We start from the raw sequence: 20,462 nt of genomic DNA on the forward strand, positions 1-20,462 counted from the left end.
TAGTGTCATGCTGGGGCCAGACTCAGGGAACAAAGAGGCAGAGACAGATGGATTGCTTTATCACGTTATCATTTCAGCAAGTGCTGCATGGGAAGTCCGTCCTGGGAGGCTCTAAGGGGCGGTGTCTGCAGAAAGGCAGTCACAGGCACTCTAAGAATCGATTTCAGGAGCAGGGTCAAAGCTGGGCTTGTCTCCGAGTGGGCATCCACCCCGCAGCTCCGCTATGATCTCCTCCAGCAGGTCCATCCTGGGGAGTAGTGGGATGGGGGTGGAGCCAGGGTCACCACAGGGATGAGGAAGGGGCCCCAGGTGGCCCCCAGCAGGGCCCATTTCTCACTTCTGCAGGCTGGAGAAGAGACATCCTCTGATCAGCTCCGTACTGGGCTCCTGCAGAGGAAAAAGGCTGGAGCTGCCACCCAGTAGCCCTGGAGCTCGGGATGGGCCTGGAAGGGGGAGGAGGGCGAGGGGATAGGCTCCGGTTCCTCTGTCTCACCCACCCTCAGGGCCTTCCCCTGCCCAGCAGCCTCCAAGAGGGTGGGAGGCCTCTCTGTGGGTCAGCAGACAGGGGGTGGGCTTTAAGGCGGGAAGGTCCAGCAGGGCTGGCATCTTGGCTGAGTTCCTCTCAAACTGCTCCACAGAACCCTGGTCCCCAGCAGGGAGGCTGTCCTGCAGGCTAGGAGTGTAGGGCAGGGCCCTGGGGGAAGTCAGGTTGGTCAGGGGGCACAGGTCAGTGAGAGGACAGTTGAGGGGTCCCTGGTCAAAGGCGAGGCAGCTGAGGAAATGGGCTGGTGACAATTGGGGTGAGGGCTCATGGTTTAACAAACTGAGTGGTTGCACAGGGCCCTGGGGGGATCCATACTGTCGAGCTGGGCTCCAGGCAGTGGTGCAGGCTGACCCGGGCTGCAGGGCTGGAGTCTGGGTAGAGGCTGGAGCCGGGACTCGGGCTGCTGCCTAGAGTCAAGCTGCTGTCTGAGTCCCAGGCTGAGGCCCTCTGGACTCTGTTGCGGCCTGTGACCTCAGGAGTCTTCAGGGCCTGTGGAGACAATAGCAGGAGCTGTCATGGGTTTCCCAGTGTCCCATAACTCCCCTGGTCCTCCACATCCCTGCCCTGGCTCCTACCTGGCATGGGGAGAGGCCTAGGGACATCACAGGGGGTACAGGCCTGGGTGGAATCTTGGTTCGGGGAGCCACCTCACAGTACAGTGTGTCTGCGGGGACAGACCAGTTGGTTGGAATGGGGGGAGCAGAGCTGAGCTCAGCACCAGCCACCACCCACTCCATGTCCTCTAACCTGGTAGGAAATCCTGAGATGCAGGGCACCGTGTGGTCCAGTGCATCCGGGAGCTCACCTCAGGAGCCGAGTCCTGGGGAAAGGCAGCTGAGTGTGTGATGTGGGTCCGGCCTACGGTTCCACAGTCACTTCCCGGCCGGCCAGCATATCCCGTACCTGGGCCATGGCCTCCTGCAGCAGGTAGCGAGTGTTCTGCAGGCTGCCCCAGCGGTCGGCTGGCCCCAGGCCCAGCCCAGCCTGAACCAGGGCCTGGTAGGGGGCCGGCACCAGGGGATCCAGGGCCGGGCTCTCACCTGCCTCCAATTTAGCCTTCACCTCAGGCCCCTTCCTCCCAGCCCAGGGCAGCTGTCCTGTGAGGAAGCATGATTGGGGGACCCGACCCAGAGGACGACCTCAGCAGGGCTGGGGTGTAGGATCAATCACTGACCGGTGAACACCTCCTGGGCCAGGATGCAGAAGCTGTAGAGATCTGAGGTGGCAGCAGGCGTGTCACCGCAGATGAGCTCAAGTGGCAGCCATGGGTACAGTTCAGGAGGCGGGGGCAGCCCTGGACCTGAGCCTCCCTGGGAGTAGCCCTGCTGTGGCCTGTGGAGGCCGAGGGGCCTGGTGAGCCAGTGGCCACGGGACAGGGATATGAGGCAGGCGGGGGAAGTGGGCGCTCACCTGGGCTGCAGCCAGTGTTGGTGCAGGGGCCGCCCGTGCTCCAGGCTGCTCACTTTGGCCAGGCCTGGCCGGACCAGCTGCACGGCGTGAGAGCTAAGGCCACCGTGGGCGTGCCAGCGGGCCTGCAGGAACAGCAGCGCCTCCAGCACCTGCAGCAGCAGGTGGCCAGGCAGCAGCCCCGGCACAGCACGGGGTCCTCCTGGACTCGGCCCACGTGGGTGCAGCACCACGTGCAGGGAGCCCAGCCACACCGGTTCGAAGAGGAGGCACAACCCCGACAGGTCGGCCGAGGGGCTCAGTGCCATCAGCAGCAACAGGTTAGGGTGGTGCAGGGTGCTGGGCAGGAGGAGAGCAGGCCACTCACAAGGAGGCCCTGACCTGCGTGGTGGGGGCTGCTCCTCGGCACATCAGCACATGCCAGGGGTTGACCATCTGATCTACATCAGCCACCGGACAGAGGAGAAACTGAGACCTGGCTTGCAGGGCCAGCACCCAGTTCATACCCCATCTGGGGTACCTCTGCCTACACCCAGTCACTTCTCTGTGACCTAGAATACACAGCACACAGCCCTGGGACCCACTTTAAAGGAGGAAGGTGGGGGGTGGTCACTCCAGTAGGAGGGCTCCATACCAGGTGCGGGCCCAGAAGTGAAGAACTGTAACTGTGGCTCACTGCCACACTCCTGGCCTCCTGTTTATGAGACACCTTGAGTCCGGAGGGCAGACTGGAGATGGGTCTGGGGGACTGGGCCATCCTCAGAGCAAGGCTGGGGGTGGTATACCTGCAGTGCTGAAGGTCAGCCAACAGCACATCCGGCTGAGCTTCAGGTGCCTTCAGCTTCCGAGCTGTCACGGAGTGGCCCCTCCACAGGAGGCTAGACAATGCCGGAGGGGGAAAGAGCACAGATCTGAAATGGGGGTCTTCCCACGAGGGAAGGAGCAGAGCTAGACACCTCCCAGACTCTGCTGACAGCCAGGCAGGGGGTGTGGGAGGGGCTCTCACTTGGCCATGAGGGTGTGGGAGCTGCTCTCGTAGGTGCGGTCGGGCTCGCCTTGGGCTGGCAGCAGCTCCTTGGGGTCCGCAAGGGGTATGCCTGTCACCAGCCCCAGTGGCCTCAGGCAGCTCAGCTGGGGATGGGGAGTGGGATTATGATGCACAAAGCAGACAGGGATGTTCCCTGCTCCCCCAACCTCTCCTGCTTACCTGGCCAAACCCCAAGGCTGAAATTCGGGGGGGTCTTCTGATGCGCTCTCGTCTCGGTGCCCTGGGGCAAAGGAAAGTCCAGGAGTAAGTATAGGGCAGCTAGGGGCAGTGGGTGAATGGGCTTTAGGATATGGGTAGTTACCTGTCTGCACACTCCCGCCACGGCAAGGACAGGGAGCCACACAGGCTGTGTCTACAGCCGGCCTGCAACTGGCCCAGGGATGCACTGACCACCAACTCACCGTCATGCACTAGTGCCGACATGTGGGCTCGGCACAGCTCTAAGAGCTCCAGCACCTGGACGGGGAACATGTGCAGTGAAGCAGATGGGGGTACCAGCTCTATACGCCCCCCACTCCACCTGGGCCACTGCTCACCTCCCAGCTCTGCTTGGCACCACCCTGCTCAGCCCAGTCCCAAGGTGTGCGACCCTGCTGGTCATGCAGACGCAGGTCACCCCCTGCCTGCAGCAGATGCAGCATCACCAGGCTGCGGCCCGAGAAGGCGCCTGCGTGCACAGGTGTGCTGCCATCAAGGCAGCGGCTGCAGTGGAACAACAAGGACAGAAATGCATTAGGAAAGAGGCAGGAAAGAGACAAGAGGTGGCAGGATGGGAGCACTGAGGGATGAGAGGAGTTGCGGTGAACATGGGAGGTGGACATCAGGACAGGAGGGTCACTTGGGGACAGGGTGAGGTCTTTACTGTGAGCATGGCAGGTAGCAGGAGAATGGGAGTAGTCCCTGCTGGACAAGAGGGGGTTAATCCAGAGAACAAGGGGGAGATTACTGGGGCCAGAAGGGTCATCAGGATGGAAGGATGTCATAAGGGAGTGGGTGTCTGGGGAGGAAAGCCTGGCTCTCAGGCTCTCTGGGGCTCAGACCCCGGGGAGCGGTGGGGGCACCGCCATCGGTCCACTCACTGGTTGGGGTTGGCGCCAAAGGTCAGCAAGAGCTGCACAGCAGAGCTGTGGCCCAGCAGCGCCGAGAGGAAGAGCCCCGTCTGCCCAGCGGAGTTCTCACCATCCACCTGGACAACTGAGGGGCAACAAGGCTTGGGACTGTCCCTGCCCTTTACTCCAGAGGCAGAGGTCCTGGGGGCCGCTATGCAACACCTCTGCCAATTCCCAGCCCCTGCAGTCCCTCCTTGACTGGGTGAGCCTTGACTCCAGGTTCTCTCTGTATACCCTGGAAGCCCCACCCTCCAATTACAGGGGACTCTACTCAGGATCTGTCTCAACAAGGTGCTCACCGTTAATGAGCCCACAGAGTTGCAACAGGGGATGAAAACCACCTGCTATGCTGACACCCATCTGCCACCCCAGAAGTGTCAAAAATCACACAAAGTTCCCCAGGGGCGAGGGGGACGTGGACTTCTCAGAACCTCAGCTGACAAGAGCCTCGTGCACCGTCCAGGGAAGGCAGCCTCCACCCAGCTCTACTGCAGTGTATGTACACGGGTCCCATGTGGCCAGCATCCAATTCTTCAAGAACAGCAAACTCTTGGGATGCCTGGGTGGCTCAGTCATTAGGCGTCTGCCTTCAGCTCAGGTCATGATCCCAGGCTTCTGGGATTAAGCCCCACCTCAGGCTCCTTGCTCAGTGGGAAGCCTGCTTCTCCCTCTCCCACTCCCCCTGCTTGTGTTCCCTCTCTTGCTCTGTCTCTATCAGATAAATAAATAAATAAATAAAATCTTAAAAAAAAAAAAAAGAAAAAGAAAAGCAAACTCTTGGATTTTCTTAGGAAATCTCTCAAGTTTATTTTTGAGTTCTGCTTCTAAGAGCTGGATCCAAGAAACAACCTCCTCTGCACTGCACTTATGCCAACCCCCTCCCCCCACCATCCTGCTCAGAGCCTCCTTCTCACCCCTCCTCTCCACACCCATTATCCTGAACTCTTCTTCCTTGAGGCCCTTGACCCTCTCCCTACTGAGGGCAAATGCATACTCCCTATGTCCTAGGCAGATATGGCTAAAATCAATCAAGCACTTGGCTTAAGCCAGCTTATTTACTGTCACAAAATTCCTCTAAAGGTGGTCCTTTAAGAACATCTGAATGTCACATTTACTGCCTTCTATTTTAGCCAGTAGCCCACTGTCTTTCGCAAAGGCATTCTAACTGATTTTCTGCATGTGTATTGCCTATAGAAGGGTCTTCTTAAAACACAAATCACTGCATGATATAGATAATCATTACAACCGTAATCATTTCATGTATAATCTTATACAAGTTGTTCCAAAAAAGAGAGCGAGAGAGAGGGAGAGCAAGGCTCTTTTTATGAAGCTAGAATGACCTTAATTCCAAAACCACATAAGTTTTCAGAACCAAAAATAAAATTGTATTTCAATTCCACTTATGATCATATATGCTAACCCCCTGAATAAAGTAAAAGGGATTATCCAATTGATTTATTCCCAAAAATCAAGGATGATTCAACATAAGAAAATCATAGAAAACACATTCATGAATTAACAAAAAATCACACTTGACTCAGTAGATACAGAAAAAGCAACTGATAAAATTCAAAATTTCCATAAGAGACTCTTAATGACAGAGAACAAACTGAGCGTTGATGGAGGGAAGTTGGGGAGGGGGGGAGATGAGCTAAATAGGTGATGGTTATTAAGGAGTACACTTGTTATGATGAGCAGTGGGTGATATATGTAAATGATGAGTCACTAAATTAAATAAAAATAAAATTCAATACTTACTTATGACTGAGGGGTGGCAAATACCTCAAAAAACTAAGAATAAATGGGAACATCCTCACTTTATAAAAATTATATACCAAAACCCCAGAGCACCCACAATACTTAATGCAGAAATACAGATTAATTCTCTTTAATATAAAAAACAAGGAAAGAGATATCTATTGACAATAAAGTTTGGGGGTTCTGGCCAACAACTTACAAGGGGTTAAAAAAAAAAAAAAAGAATTAGAGTTTAAAGGGCTGAGACCAAACTGTCAACCATCTGTGGGTAACAAAAACTGTAAAAGAGTAAAAAATTTCAACTATTAAGTTCAGAAAGTGGCCAGAAACACAATCGATTTACAAAAATCAATTGTAAATTAGATGTTCATTTCCTCCCTACAACTCCAATGGCTTCTCATCACACATAGAACAAAATATAACAGAATTCACCACTACTTCAGAGGCCCTTTCCTGTCTGTGGCTGGTGCCTCTTAGCTTCCACCCTCTCCCTGAGTCCCCCTCCCTCCGCTGCTACTTAACAATTTGTTTTGACTTCAAGGCCTTTGCAGTGGCTATTTCACCCTGGGGTGGGGGGTGGGGGGTTGCATGACTGGCTCTCATAAAACCACCCTTTTTGGTGTATCTACTTCATCCTCACCACTTTCTTAAATTCTCATGATAGATTTCATTCACAATGACCCAGAAGGTTGTCCCTAAATCCCCATCATGGACATCAGAGGCTGGCGCGCAGTAGGTGCCTGGTACACAGCTGGTGACTGGCCCACTGAAGGCCCGCCTTCCACACAGCCTCTTGAGCTGCACCCCACAGGTAGCTGCAGGAGATAAAAGAACCCTCACCTCTCCGCAGGAGCCGAGTGAGGCCCCATCCTGGGCCCCCAGCCAGGGCCAGGCGATGCAGTCGTCCCAGCTGGGCTTCTGGATCCCTAACAGAGCCCAGCTCCATGGGGAAGCGAGAGCGCAGGGAGGGCATCTGTGGGCTCCGGCCTCCTCACTCAGCTCCTGGACAGGGATCACCTAGGGGTTTCTTATGAGGGAGGCGGAAGTAAACATAGTACCTCTTGGGGGCAATAAATACAGAGCCGGCTGGGAGTCCTAGAAGGCCGCGTGAGAAAGAGAGGAGACTCAGGAGGAGTCTGCTCTGCTGTTAGGTGTTTGAATGGGGAAAGTGGTCGGACAGGGAGAGCTAACGACCAGACCGGCAGGTCTGGGGTCTAAGGGAGTCTGGGGGCTGGGCATTCTCTCTGGGAGAGGGGGTGTAAGGGCTCCAGGGACAGGACCTGAGCTCTGGAAAGGACACTAGTGGTTTAGGAAAAGGGTCTGGTGAAGAGGGGCCTGAGGGCTTGGCCTGAGAAGGGGTAGGGTCTCCAAGCTACACGAGGGGGTGGAAGGAAGGGCGGTCAGGGCAAGGGCTAAGGCGCTGAGGCAGGCTCTGCGGGCTGGGAGAGGGTCTGACGGTTGCGGACACGGACTGAGGTTGTGGGAAGCCTCTGGGTGCTGGGGTGGGGTCTGTGGGCTATGGGAGGGGACCTGAGGGCTATGTCTGTGGGCTGGGAGCCGGAGTCTGAAAACGGGTAGGTTCTGCGGGCCACCAGGCGTGGGAAGGAGGGAGGAATACGAGGGAAGGCCGAGGTCTGGCAGTGGGGTCTAGTCTGAGGGCCCAGTAAGCTCTAGGAAGATTCTGGAGTCTAGGCTCCAGCCCACAGCTCTTTGTACCTACCGTTGCGCTCCAGCAGTGCTTACCACGTGACCCAGGCACGGTGGAGCGGGAACCTGGGGCGCATGCGCTTCGGTGGCTTGCGCTTGCGCAGCATCCCCCTCCTCTGAGAGACACCCCCACAGCCCTGACGTGATGCGAAAGAAAAGAAAGCGATATCCACCCCAGAGCTGTCGGCTGTGCGGTACATGTTACCCGCTTTTTCCGCCTGCCCCAAGACTTGTTTGAGGTGGTGGGCCCTTCCTGATCCCTGTTTGGCTGTCTTCTTTCCACGCTTCTTACCACCACCACGGGCCCCACGTGTCCTGGACACCGCTCCCTCGAAATCCTCTGATACCATACCGTCCACTGGGTCCCACACTTGTATCTCCCCAAAACTGCATTTCCTCCCCGCACCATCTCAGAGCCCCCCCTCTTCAAGCGAGGGCCTCGCCCTTCAGTGTCTCCCTCCCATCCAGCCTCTCAGCCGGATGGCCCATCTACTCAGCTTCCAGACTGTCCTTCTCACCAGCCCCCTCCTCCGTTTCTATAGTCCTACCATGCTCCAGCGGCCTGTGGCGATTCCTTACTCTAGCTTCCCTTGGGCTCCCAGCCCATCTCCCTGCTCTGGTACACTCACTATGAGGTAGCCAGGGGACTTTTACAAAAGCCAATCCTGACTTTGTCCCTCCCTTGCTTGAAACCCTCCTGACTCCCCAGGGCCCTTGGGACAAAGTCCAGCCCATGAAGCCTGGCAACAAAGATGGCATCATCTGGCCTGCCTACCCTTCCATCCCTGTCTTCCCACTCCCCAGTCTGTTTCACACTCTTCTGTCTATGCACTCACTTGCCTTTCTTTGAATGCTCTTCTCAGTATTCCCTTGGTTATCCTTATAAATTCTCTGGGAAGCCCTCTTGATCACCAGGAGTCTCCCCTGATTCCCCAGGCTGTCACTGAAGATAGGTCTCTCTACCCCTACTGGACCAAGGCCTGTGAGTCAGGGCTTGCAGCTGTCTTTGTCACTGCTGTGTTCCCAGCATTGTTCACCTCAGAGCATAGCTCAGGAGGAGCCTCAGTAAATGCTTATTAAATTAAAAAGTGGTTTTCCTCTTCCCTCTGTCCCTCCCAGCCTCTGGGCTTCAGTGTCTCAGTGTCTGCTTATCATCTGGGCATCCACTGGAGTTAAGAAAGTTCCCCCTTAAGTCATTGATTGGCTGAGTAGAGCTGATCCCAGGCCCAGTGCAGGATAGGCCGCCTCAGGGTTGGAGGGAGACATGTTAGTTTTTTATCAATGTCCTTGCTATGCTCTGTGATCAGCTACTGGTCTCTCTTGAGCTGCCGAGCTGCTAGCTTGGACTGACTGAGGTCGAGAATAGCTCTTTCCCAAGAAGGCAGCTTCAGTGCAGGGCAATAGCTCAGGATCTTTCTTTCTTTTTTTTTTTTTCTTTTTTTAAGATTTATTTACTTATTTGACAGAGATCACAAGTAGGCAGAGAGGCAGGCAGAGGGGGGGTGGGGGAAGCAGACTTCCCGCTGAGCAAAGAGCCCTATGCGGGGCTCAATTCCAGGACCCTGGGACCATGACCTGAGCCGAAGACAGAGCCACCCAGGCATCCCTAGCTCAGGATCTTTATTAACCACATGACTCCTGGGGATGCTAATGGGGTACCCTCAGGCCCCGACCCAGCACTCTCCTCCGAAGTTCTTGGCTGAGCAGCTTCTGTTCCCTGCGGGCACCCTGCAGCACGCTCCGGTTCTCCTGGGCCCTCCGGATCAGATAGGGGATCACCTCCTCCAGGGAACCATAAGGGATGGACTTATACACCGCATAGCCGGCCTGCCCTGCAGGGAGATTGTTAGCAGGGTATGAACTCATGTTTGGGGAGAGGCCCCACCTGGAACAGAGGCTCTCATCTCTGAGAATGTGACAGACTAGGTGAGTTGGACAAAATTCCCAATGAAAAAAACCCTTAAAATCCTGCAGTAAACATTTAGAAAATGTTCCTAAAGTTATTAAAGTACTGCCAAAAGAGTAAGGAATTTAGTAATCCAAGGATTAAGAGAAAATGCGAACCCAAAAAGGGAAGGACGCAAGGAAACACTTCCACCCTGAAGGCAAGATTTGATGACTTCATTGAATTGAGGGGGTACAGAAATTGAGGCCCAGAGTCTGGCCAGGGCGACTTGTAAAGGAGCATTTCCTGAAGTTAAGCTGCACTCTCAGTGTCAGAGTTAACCAGAAATCAACACTCCCTCCCGCCTTCCCCAGCTCACAGGGAATAGTAGCCTTGACCATAAGTAGAGCAAAGAAAACAAAAGCCCATCTCTGAGAGATCAAGGCCATGGATTAGCCTCACATATTTGTAGCTCAAAGTTTCATAATGGAGATACTTCTGGAAACCTCAAGCTCTGAATATAAGGTAAAGTGGTTCTGTACCCCTTAGCACCTGGCAGAAGAAAACATAAATCTTCCGGTCTCAGACCCCAGGGAGACACAATCAAGATAACAAAGCACATAGGAAACAAGACACCATGATCGAACACCAGCAAAAGCAAGAGACAGCAGGCTTAGAGAACAGACAAGCAAGGCCTTCAGATAGGGAGCAACAGATCTATCGGGAAGAATCTGGTGGCTGGGCCAGCTGCAGGCTCTGGTTGGGAGTGGGAGAAGGGATCTGGCTAGGAGGGGATGAGGCCAAGGGCTAGGTGGGGCATGGTGTTGGGGAATGGGGAGAATGGGCCATCCACATACCCAGTGCCAAGGAGACGTGGTCACACATCCCTAGAAGTTGTCCAAAACAGACAGGCCCGTCCAGAGGAATGCCCAGCTCCCACATGCTATAGAGAAGGCCACATCATCAGTCCACACAGTGGCTGGATCCAGAGCTGACAGTCAGCCATTATGCACTCATATGGCTGTTCCATTTACTAAAATTTTGAAGTACTTCCAAACTCAGTGATAAATAACCACTATTCTCAGGCCCATGAAAGCTCCCTGGCGAGTCCCAGCTCCTTCCCTGGAACCCACAGACCTCCCTGTGCCCCAGCAAAAAAGGAGCAATGCCTTGTTTAGCTGGGGCCTACAGGGCGGTAAATATTTTAATAGCCTCCCCTGCATCCCTGTGAACCTACTTGTCCCTCACCGTCCCTACCCCTATTCCATGTCCACCACCCTCTGCCCACCCCTGGCAAGGGAGAGGAATTGAGGGGTCCTCCTTGTGGGGACCCATTTCCCATCCCTCTACATACCGCTTGGTTGCCTGGCGAACAGATTCTTCATTGTGGGAAGCCACCATGAGGTGGCACATGGGGCCACGGTGGGACACATGGGTCAGCATCAGCTCCAGACAGCGGCTGTAACTGAAGGGAGGTGCTCTGTTCAGCTTATGGCTCCTGGTAGTTAAAGTCAAGTCCCGGGGACTCAGGATTCCTCTCCTTGGGAGTTGGGGTGCTTAAGGGCAAGTACTCAGAGATCATAGGGTACCCCCATTTCCCCTCCACCAGGTGCAGGGGATAGCCCTTCTCTGAGCCTGTTTCCTCTCTTGTAACGATTCACGTTCACCTCACAGCCCTGTTGAGGATGGAGTAAGATGGGGGTGTCATAAAGCCCTTGGCTTGGTGGCCGTCTCAGAGCAAAGGGTGACATCCCATTTATGAGATGACGTTTACCTAAGGTCATTCACAGCAGCGTTGACCACAGAGCACGAGCAACAGTAACGTAACGGTCAGTGGGGCCCGGCTCAAAGGAATGACGGGGCACAAAGGCTCGTGGAGTGCCCTGCACCAAAGAAGGGTGAGGACACTCAGGGGCTCTGATACAGAAAGACAAACTGACTGGCGAATGCTTTCCCAGCTTGCTGCTGGCTGTGTGCCACCCTAAGGACAAGGTGTGGTACAGTGGGATATTATTTTAGACATAAGAAGAAATGAAGTACTGATTAATGCGACTGATTAATATGATTGAACCCTGAAAACGTTACACTGAGTGGAACAGGCCAGACACCAAAGGTCACATGTTATGACCACACATATGACTCCATTGGTATGAAATACCCAGAAGAAGCAAATCCATAGGGACACAAAATGGATTAGAAGCTTCCAGGGCCTGAGGGGAAGCAAATGGGGAGTGACTGCTAATGGACATGGTGATGAAGTATTCTAGAATTAGTGGTCATGGTTGGAAAACCTTGTGAATATATTAAAATCCCTTGAATGGTACACTTTGAAATGGTGAATTTTATGATGTGTTTATTATAACTTAGTAAGAAATAATCAGATGTGATTAAGCCTGTGGGGCACAATCGTATGTAGGAGCCCTCATAGGCCTCGGGTGTGAGCCTAGCTTCCAGCCATGGCGTGGCCCCTTGCCCTGTGAGATTGGGTCAGTCCCTGTGGCTCTGCAAACCTTTCCTGAATCCAGCGGGAAATGGAAGTAGATTTTTAAGCTCTACGAAGACTGGGCCTGGGGACCACCTTAGTTGGGAATGGGACCAGGACCAGGGTCCAGCCCAGGCCCTGATCTAAATCAGGCGATCAGAAAGTATGTGGTAAAGGAACAGTTTGCTTCTTCCCAGCGTCCTGGGATGGGGATCCAAGGAGCTCACCCATGTTTTGCTCCCAGCACAGGGTGATTTGAGGTGAGTAAGAATGCAGGTTCTAGAGTCAGTCTGCTCAGTTCAGAACTTGGTCCTGCCACTTACTAGCTATGTGACCTTGGGTAAGTGATTCTACCTCTTCGCGCCTGGGTTCCATCCTCTGTGAGATGGGTGTTGGGGGGGGGGCACTTGGGGTTGTTTATGTATTCAACAGATGTGTTCTGAGCACCTGTCACGTAGCAGGCACAATTCTAAACACTGGATGCTCAACAATGAACAAATCAGAAACCCCTGCCCTCCTGGGCCCACACTCTCAAGGGAGAGACAATGTGCCATTGAATATGAAAGTGTGTAGAATCTCAGATGCTGGTAAGCGCTGAGGAGGGAAAGCAAATTCAGGAAGAGGGTAGGTGTGGGAGTTCTCATTTTTGATAGGGAGGGCAGCGAGGGCAGCGAAGGCTCCCCAAGGAGGTTCCAAAAAGTAGAGACCCAAGGAGGTGAGGGATTGAAGCAAGCAGCTGTCTGGAGGGAGAACATTCTAAACAATGGGAACAGGAAGTGCAAAGGCCCTGGGGATCATCAAGGAGGCCAGTGTGGAGGAACAGAGTGGGCAGAAGAGAAGTTGAGGTGACAAGACCAGGTCATGCGGGGCCTGGGGGCTGCTGTAAGGATTTGGGGTTTATTGAGGGGCAGTGGGAGCAATGGGAGGGTTTTGAACTGAGCAGAGAACGGGATTTGACTTAGATATTAGCAGGCGCCCTCTGGCTGCCTATGGGATACAGACTGGGGTGGTGGACAAAGGAAGGAGCAGGGAGCCCAAAGAGGAGGTGGGAAGAGAAGATGTCTTGGACCAGGGAGAGGAAGTGATATGGGGACATACAGAGGCTGCATCATGGACAGTGCTCTGGGATGAAAGGTTATGATTTATCTCTGAGGCCTGTCTGGCCCAGTCCTACCTCCGACTGGTAGCCTCATAGTCTGGCTGAGTGGGGTCTTCTGTCCCTTGGTGCCGAGCCACCTGTCTCTCCTTGTCCAGATATGCCCCTCGTACCAACTTGACTCCGAAGGCCAGGCCAGACCTGTCAGCGGCCTCCGCGGCCTGCCTCAGCCGCTCGTGTGTGTCCTGGCGGGGCACCCAGGCAGCTTCGGGTCAGGGCCCCGGGACCCCAGCCCGCGGGCCCCCACCGTGTACCACACACCTTCAGATAGGCCTGGTAAGTGTTCCACACCCAGGGCCCGCCTTCCCCAGGGCTGTTCCAGCGCCTGGCCAGGGCATCCACCAGCAGAGAGAGAGCGGGGTTCAGGAAGGTGTACTCAGCGTCCACCAGGAGCCTCACGTGCTGGGCCCGGGCGTGCTGTGGGTGGGAGGGACTGCGGTCAGGCCTTGGGGTGCCTGGCACGCACGGGGGGACGGGCCATGGCCGGGGTTACCTGGACCACCCGGTGCAGGCGGCTCAGAGAGGCCTGGAGATGCCGGTTCTGCTCTGCGCTGAGGCAGGAGACCTGGAGATCCTGGGGGAGCAGCAGAGGAGGTGAGAATGGTTCGGGTGACTGAATCCTTCCGGGGCCCGTGTCTCCCCTCCCCCACCATCCAGAAGGGAGACACGTTTCGAAATTGTTAAATGTAGGAAATGAAGCTGTATCACATAGATACTATATTTTTAAAAGATTTTATTTATTGGGGTGCCTGGGTGGCTCAGTGGGTTAAAGCCTCTGCCTTCAGCTCAGGTCATGATCTCAGGGTCCTGGGATCGAGCCCCGCATCAGGCTCTCTGCTCAGCAGGGAGCCTGCTTCCTCCTCTCTCTCTGCCTGCCTCTCTGTCTACTCATGATCTCTGTCAAATAAATAAATAAAATCTTTTTAATTTATTTTTATTTTTTTTTAAAGATTTTATTTATTTATTTGACAGAGAGAGATCACAGTAGGAGAGAGGAAGGGAAGAGATCACAGAGAGAGAGGAAGGGAAGCAGGCCCCCCGCTGAGCAGAGAGCCCAATGCGGGACTCGATCCCAGGACCCTGAGATCATGACCCGAGCCGAAGGCAGCGGCTTAACCCACTGAGCCACCCAGGCGCCCCAATAAAATCTTTTTTAAAAAAAAGATTTTTTTTTTCCCGGAGAATTGTCTTCCCCTTGGCTGGGGGCAGAGTCTTGGGGGGTCCTGGGGAGTCAGTAACTGGTGAGACTTCCTACATACGACAGCCACCCTCAGAGAAGTCCTACTCGGTGCTGGTGCTATTTCGGGTACCTCACCAAATATTTAACCCACCCAATCTTCACTTCTGTCTGAGGTTGGGACTGACACAGGGGTTGGGAGGGCTGTCTCTGAAATGTGGGCAGGAAGGGGAACAGGTTCAGGGAGACACTGAAGCCAGGGTGGGATCTGGTAGGTGTGAGGGGTCTGGAGCATGTCCAGGGGCTTATGGGAAAGGCTGGGACTGGAGACAAACATGGGCCTCATGAGTACCCGGTGGGGAAGCTGAGGCTGCAGCGTGGGTAAGAAGATCCCACCAAAGGGAGGAAGGAGTGAGGAGGCGGGAGCCAGGACCTAGACTTGGAGAACTGCCATATTGAAGAGACAGGAAGAGAAGAACCTAACAAGGAAGGAGAATGAGCTAGCAGAGATGGAAAGGGAGAGCCGGGCTTTTGTATTAGGGATGCCAGTGACCGGGAGGGCGGGTTGGAATAGTACATGGAAATAAAAAGAAACGAATGAACGAATGAGTGAATGACCAAACCAAAACCCCACTGGCCTAATCATAACTTCCAGTTGATTGGCCAAATACTGATAACTTTCTTCTAGTTGGTAAAGAGCTAACTGTCTCACTCCCTCCTCTGAGAGCTCCCAGCCCCTAGGCCCTCACCTAGGAGCCCCAGATGACCCACATATTCCATCCATTCCAACCACACCCCAGGGCTACAGCCACATTTATTTCCGATTGTTCCAAGCCTGGGGAGTAGCAGTAGTTACACAGTTGGGACATCCCACTTGCAAGCAGGTGCCTGCTACATCCATGTAAACAGAACTCTGCTTCCCTCCCGGCCCCCCTCCCCACATTCCCCACCAACCATCCATTCTCTCCCAGCCTGAGATCCTTACCTGCCCAGAGTCCATGGCTTCTGCCAGCCTCTCGGGGCTCAGCTCCAAGGAAGCCCCTGGTTTTCTGATGCAGGAGGTTAGCTCCTTCTGGAATGGGGTGGTGGGTGGAGTGGTGAGGGGGAGCTGGTCGGCAGCCCTACCCTCCCGCCCCCATCTTGCCCGTCCCTTACACAGAGCCGAGCGCTGGTCAGCGCTGTCACCTTCAGCTGCATGAGGATGTTCCCAGTCGGGCCAGGGGTCTCCAGGAGGCCACGTGACAGGTCCACACACCGAAGCATAGCACTGAAGTTCCCTTCATACCAGGCCTCACTGCCGTAGCCAGCGGGCATTAGCTTCAGGAGCCCACCCATCCCCTTCCTGCCAGCCTCCCTGCCTCCCCGGGCCTGGCCCCTACTCACCCCGTCTTGACAGCTGAGTCTGGCTCCTCTTCAGTGGGTACTGCCAGCAGGGGCCGGAGGCCTAGGGCCTGGAGCTGTTGGACACAGCCCTTCACCTCGTCTGCTGTCTCACCAGCCACAAACTGCCCGTAGATAGACGCTCGGAGAAAGGCACCCGAGAGCCGGGAGCCCAGGAGTCGCCGAGACCAGGCCTGGAGCTGGAGTGACAGAGAGCAATGGCTCAGAGCCCAGCCCGGGGTTGCCCGAGGCCAGTCCCCAGGGTCCCTGCTCACCGCCAGGCCATGTGTGACCAGAGGGGGCCAGGCACACAGCCGCAGCACCAGCAAAGCTCGGGTCAGTTCTCCTGTGCCTTTGAGGTGAAAAGCCCCTCCATCAAAATTCAAGGGCTTCCAGCCCCCAGCGGAGGGTCCAGCTTGGGAACAGAGCACACGACAGGTCCGAAGCATCACAAATCCCTAGCCACTTCTAAAGCAAGTAAAGGGGCTTTGGAGGCAGGTCTACCAAGTGCCCCTTGCCCAGCCAAGGGCAGTGACTGATTAACGAGGCAGTAGCCAGGGCAAGGCGAATCTTTTAGGATCATAGGCTCTTTGGGGGGCAGTTAATGATTAACTGATGGGGACAGAGTTCAGAATAACGGGGACAGGAGTGGAAAGCCCCCAAAATAGCCCCCAACAACCCTCAGCAGAACATCTCACAACTGTTAGATGCCCACCGTGTGCCAATGGGTACTAAGGGAGAGCAGGGGTTCTGGAACAAAGATCTCCGGGTTCAAAGCGATTTGGTTTTGTGATCTTGGGAAAGTTACTCAATCTTGCTTATTGCAATTACTACATCTTTGGATGGGAAAGATGGCAATGTTACTGAATCAATTTGAAAATGCACATAGCCTGTAAGCCAGCTGTTCCAGGCTGAGCATACATCTTAGAGAACCAGGTTGTGGCCGTAGGGAAACAGGTACAGGGAGGAATGTTCACAGCTGCATGGTTTGCAACGGCCACAAACCACCCAAATTTCCATCAACCGGAGAAAAAGTAGAGATATATCCTGGTCTACAAGGGCATCCATTGTGGGATACTATATGGCAGTGAAAAAGGAACAGACTTCTGGGATGCCTGGGTGGCTCAGTTGGTTACGCGGCTGCCTTCGGCTCAGGTCATGATCCCAGCGTCCTGGGATCGAGTCCCACATCAGGCTCCTTGCTCAGTGGGGAGCCTGCTTCTCCCTCTGCCTCTGCCTGCCACTCTGTCTGCCTGTGCTCACTCTCTGACAAATAAATAAATAAAATCTTAAAAAAAAAAAAAAAAAAAGGAACAGACTTCTGATGCCTCCAACCCCATGGTTAAATCTCACACACACAGTGGTGAGTGAAAGAAGACAGACACCAAACAGGACATGCTGCATTAGTCCACTCAATACACTTGAAAGCAGGGAAAATGAAAGAACAGTAGGGTTAGGAATATGCACGTGGGTGGCCAAACCATTCAGACAAGACAAAAAGACTATCTCAAAAGTCAGAGAGGTGGTTACCTCGGGCGATGGGGGGAGCTGTAACTGGGTTGGGGCTCTTGGGAGCTTCCCTGTCCTTTTTTCCTAACCTGATAACTCACAGTTGTTCCCATTCTAAGTATTTTTTTAAAGATTTGATTTATTTATTTGAGAGAGAGAGGGTGGGGGAGAGAGGGGGAGCACATATGGAGGGGAGGGGCACAGGGAGAGGCAGACTCCCACTGAGCAGGGAACCCCCCCACCCCCAACGTGGGGGCTCGATCCCGGGACCCTGGGATCATGACCTGAACCAAAGGCAGACACTTAACCGACTGAGTCACCCAGGTGACTTTTTTCATGCCCTACACCTACATTTTATACTCCTGAATGTACATTTCACAATAAAACAAAAAGGAGGGGCGCCTGGGTGGCTCAGTGGGTTAAAGCCTCTGCCTTCGGCTTGGGTCATGATCCCAGTGTCCTGGGATCGAGCCCCGCATGGGGCTGTCTGCTCCGCGGAGAGCCTGCTTCCTCCTCCTCTCTCTCTCTGCCTGCCTCTTGTGATCTCTGTCTGTCAAATAAATAAATAAAATATTAAAAAAAAAAAAAAAAGGAAACACGAATCATAGTATCAGTCTCCTGGGGCTGCTATGAGGGGTTCTGGTGAGTTCACGAGCTCACATAGCCTGACCCACGAAATGATCTCAGTAAGTACCAGTAAGTACTGTGTGTGCACAGTATCCCTAGTGTCTGTGCTCCCTGTGAGGTATACACTGTTCATCACTCCTGGGTTTGGGGATCCCCAAAACCACCTCAGGCTCGTAATTCACTAGAAGGACCCCCAGAACTCAGAAGAGCTGTTTTATTCACAGTCTTGGTTTACCTCAGTGAAAGGATATAGAGTAAAAAAAGCAAAAGGAAGAGGCCCATGGGGTCCAGGTGACCCCGGGCACCAGCTTCTAGTTGTTCTCTCCCAGGCCACTGAGCAAACAGCTCTCAACACTTCCAGACCCAGTGCATGACGACACACCCAGAGGACTACAGCCAGCAGCCCTCACGTGAGCCCTGGTGTCCAGGCTTTCTACTGGGGTGTCATTCACATAGTCCCAGCTGTCCTCTGATATGACTGACATTGGTGTCCAGCTCCTCCAGAGGTCAAGCTGACACCGTATGTTCCAGGTAATCAAAAACACTCTTACCAAGCTAGATATTCCAAGAGGTTACCTCCCAGGAGCTGGGCAAAATTAATCCTTCACTGTATAACCCCTAATTCACAGGTGTTGAAAGCAGAGGCTCAGAGAGGTAGAGCTATCTACCTGAAAGCACACAGCCAGTGGGTGGCTAAGTGTCGAGTTAATGACCTTGTCCCCTAGACCCCAGGTTCAAGATTTTAGCCATGCAGCCTCTTTCTCATCTTTTATCAGTACCCAATTCACAGAACATCTGACTAGAGTCAGACTATAAATCCAGCAAAGCTTGAGCTAAAAAAAGGCTTTGTTTTTTTTTTAGTTCCTTGCACAATTCATATTGAAAAATTAAAACAATAGAAAAGGGGGCAGAGTGAAAAACTAGTCTTCCTCCCACTCCTGAATTTCAGCTCCTCAATTTCCTCCCTATAAGGCAGTGGGCTATCCTTGCAAAGACAGAATATGCACCTATATATCTCCTTTATTTATTATGTAAAGAGGAATACTATTCATTCCTTTGCACATTGACTTTTTCCATTCATGTATTTTGAAAGGTTATTCCCATCTCAGCACATACAGCTCTGTCTCAAATTTGAAAAGTTCTGTGTTGTTTCTGTCTTGAATCTTTGACAGAATCCACCAGTAAAGCCATTTGAGCCAGTTGTCTTTGTGGGAAGTTTGCTTTTTTCTTCTTTATTTATTTATTTTATGGGACGTTTTTAAATAATGAATTCAGTTTCCTTAGTAAATACGGGGCTCGTCATATGTTCTATTTCACAAGCTTTCATTCCTTGTGTTTTTCAAGGAATCATCACTTCATCTAAATTGTCAAATCTAATTACAGAATTTGTAGAGATAATCCCTCTTTCACTCTTGATATTGGTCATTTCTGTTCTTTTTTTCCTTCTTCATCTGTCTAGCTAGGGATTTTATCAATCTCATTCATCTTTTCAAACAACCAACTTGGGCTTTGTTAGTTTTCTCCATGGCTTACTGATCTGTCTCTTTTTTTTTTTTTTTTTTAAGATTTTATTTATTTATTTGTCAGCAAGAGAGAGGGAGAAAGAGAGAGAGAGAGAGCACAGGCAGACAGAGTGGCAGGCAGAGGCAGAGGGAGAGGCAGGCTCTTCGCCGAACAAGGAGCCCAATGTGGGACTCGAACCCAGGACGCTGGGATCATGACCTGAGACGAAGGCAGCTGCTTAACCAACTGAGCCACCCAGGCGTCCCTGATCTGTCTCATTTTTAACGCTTGGAGATTTTTCTCTTGTATGAACTCTCATCATTGGTGATTCCATTTTCTCTGACACTTAGCATAAAAATTTGCAAACACAATTTAAAGAATGACCACAGACCACTTCTACACCTTCCACCTAGATCCAACAACCCTGCCATCTTTGCTTTTCTCTCCTCTTTCCCTGTTTCTTAATATGAACATGTGCCCCCATATCATTTGAAAATAAGTTATAGAACTTGTGGCATCTTGGCATGCATGTCTTAAGAATGAGAACAGGGATGGGGTGCCTGGGTGGCTCAATGGGTTAAAGCCTCTGCCTTCAGCTCAGGTCATGATCTCAGGGTCCTGAGATCAAGCCCCGCATCAGGTTCTCCGCTCAGCAGGGAGCCTGCTTCCCCTCCTCTCTCTCTGCCTGCTTCTCTGCTTACTTGTGATCTCAATCTCTGTCAAATAAAGAAATAAAATCTTAAAAAAAAAAAAAAGACTAAGAACAGTGTGCCTGGGTGGCTCAGGAGTTAAGCGTCTGCCTTTAGCTCTGGTCATAATCCCAGGGTCCTGGGATATTCCATGATATTTTTAAAATATTTATTTATTTATTTGAGACCGTGTGAGTGGGGGGTGGGCAAAGTGGGAGGGAGAATCTTAAGTAGACTTCCTGCTGAGCTGAGCACCGAACCCAACACAGGGCTGGATCTCATGACCCTGAGAGCGTGACCTGAGCCAAAACCAGCTCAACCACCTGAGTCGCCAGGCACTCCACGACTTAAAAAAACAAACAAACAATATTGACTTTCCAAAAAAATCACAGAACAAGTGTCTTGTAGAATGCCCCACATGCAATATTTGCCTAATTATATTCATTGATGTCATCTAATGTGTTCCTTTATCCTATATATA

General features: G+C 52.8%; 2 protein-coding genes across 4 annotated transcripts; both read right to left on the minus strand.

Moving 5' to 3' along the window:
* Positions 1-51: 51 nt before the first annotated feature.
* On the minus strand, positions 52-8,925 carry LOC131818467 (inactive serine/threonine-protein kinase TEX14-like). Of its 2 annotated transcripts, none has more exons than XM_059152964.1 (15): positions 6,707-8,925; positions 4,079-4,193; positions 3,536-3,701; positions 3,301-3,455; positions 3,159-3,219; positions 2,958-3,082; positions 2,737-2,829; positions 1,955-2,290; positions 1,719-1,876; positions 1,448-1,641; positions 1,292-1,364; positions 1,120-1,208; positions 860-1,033; positions 338-387; positions 52-247 (listed from the first exon to the last, which is right to left on the minus strand). In XM_059152964.1, the coding sequence occupies exons 1-15, from the start codon at positions 6,837-6,839 to the stop codon at positions 151-153; spliced, it is 2,019 nt and encodes a 672-aa protein (XP_059008947.1). In that variant the 5' UTR covers positions 6,840-8,925; the 3' UTR covers positions 52-150. The 2 variants fall into 2 exon arrangements, 1 of the variants encoding a protein (XP_059008947.1); XR_009348836.1 differs by having other exon boundaries at positions 209-247; positions 498-1,033.
* A 111-nt stretch (positions 8,926-9,036) lies between these two features.
* Positions 9,037-16,187, minus strand: PRODH2 (proline dehydrogenase 2). Of its 2 annotated transcripts, none has more exons than XM_059152966.1 (10): positions 15,929-16,187; positions 15,657-15,853; positions 15,429-15,567; positions 15,259-15,345; positions 13,596-13,670; positions 13,358-13,513; positions 13,115-13,281; positions 10,813-10,923; positions 10,316-10,401; positions 9,037-9,405 (listed from the first exon to the last, which is right to left on the minus strand). In XM_059152966.1, exons 1-10 carry the CDS (start codon positions 16,100-16,102, stop codon positions 9,221-9,223), a joined length of 1,377 nt encoding a protein of 458 aa, XP_059008949.1. In that variant the 5' UTR covers positions 16,103-16,187; the 3' UTR covers positions 9,037-9,220. The 2 variants fall into 2 exon arrangements, with proteins under 2 accessions (XP_059008949.1, XP_059008948.1); XM_059152965.1 differs by having other exon boundaries at positions 9,039-9,405; positions 13,590-13,670; positions 15,929-16,186.
* Positions 16,188-20,462: the final 4,275 nt, after the last annotated feature.

Source organism: Mustela lutreola, chromosome 16 (assembly GCF_030435805.1).
Source record: "Mustela lutreola isolate mMusLut2 chromosome 16, mMusLut2.pri, whole genome shotgun sequence".
NCBI classification, from domain to species: domain Eukaryota; kingdom Metazoa; phylum Chordata; class Mammalia; order Carnivora; family Mustelidae; genus Mustela; species Mustela lutreola.

Coding starts and splice junctions, on each gene's coding strand:
- LOC131818467 (XM_059152964.1), bottom strand. CDS start 6,839: ATGCCCTCCCTGCGCTCTCGCTTCCCCATGGAGCTGGGCTCTGTTAGG. Junction 1,365..1,447: donor TGCAGGAGGCCATGGCCCAG/GTACGGGATATG, acceptor GCCTTTCCCCAG/GACTCGGCTCCTGAGGTGAG. Junction 1,034..1,119: donor TAGGCCTCTCCCCATGCCAG/GTAGGAGCCAGG, acceptor TTGTCTCCACAG/GCCCTGAAGACTCCTGAGGT.
- PRODH2 (XM_059152965.1), bottom strand. CDS start 16,102: ATGCTTCGGACCTGTCGTGTGCTCTGTTCCCAAGCTGGACCCTCCGCT. Junction 15,854..15,928: donor TGGTCACACATGGCCTGGCG/GTGAGCAGGGAC, acceptor CTGTCACTCCAG/CTCCAGGCCTGGTCTCGGCG. Junction 9,406..10,315: donor CCACGTCTCCTTGGCACTGG/GTATGTGGATGG, acceptor ATCTCCCTGCAG/GGCAGGCCGGCTATGCGGTG.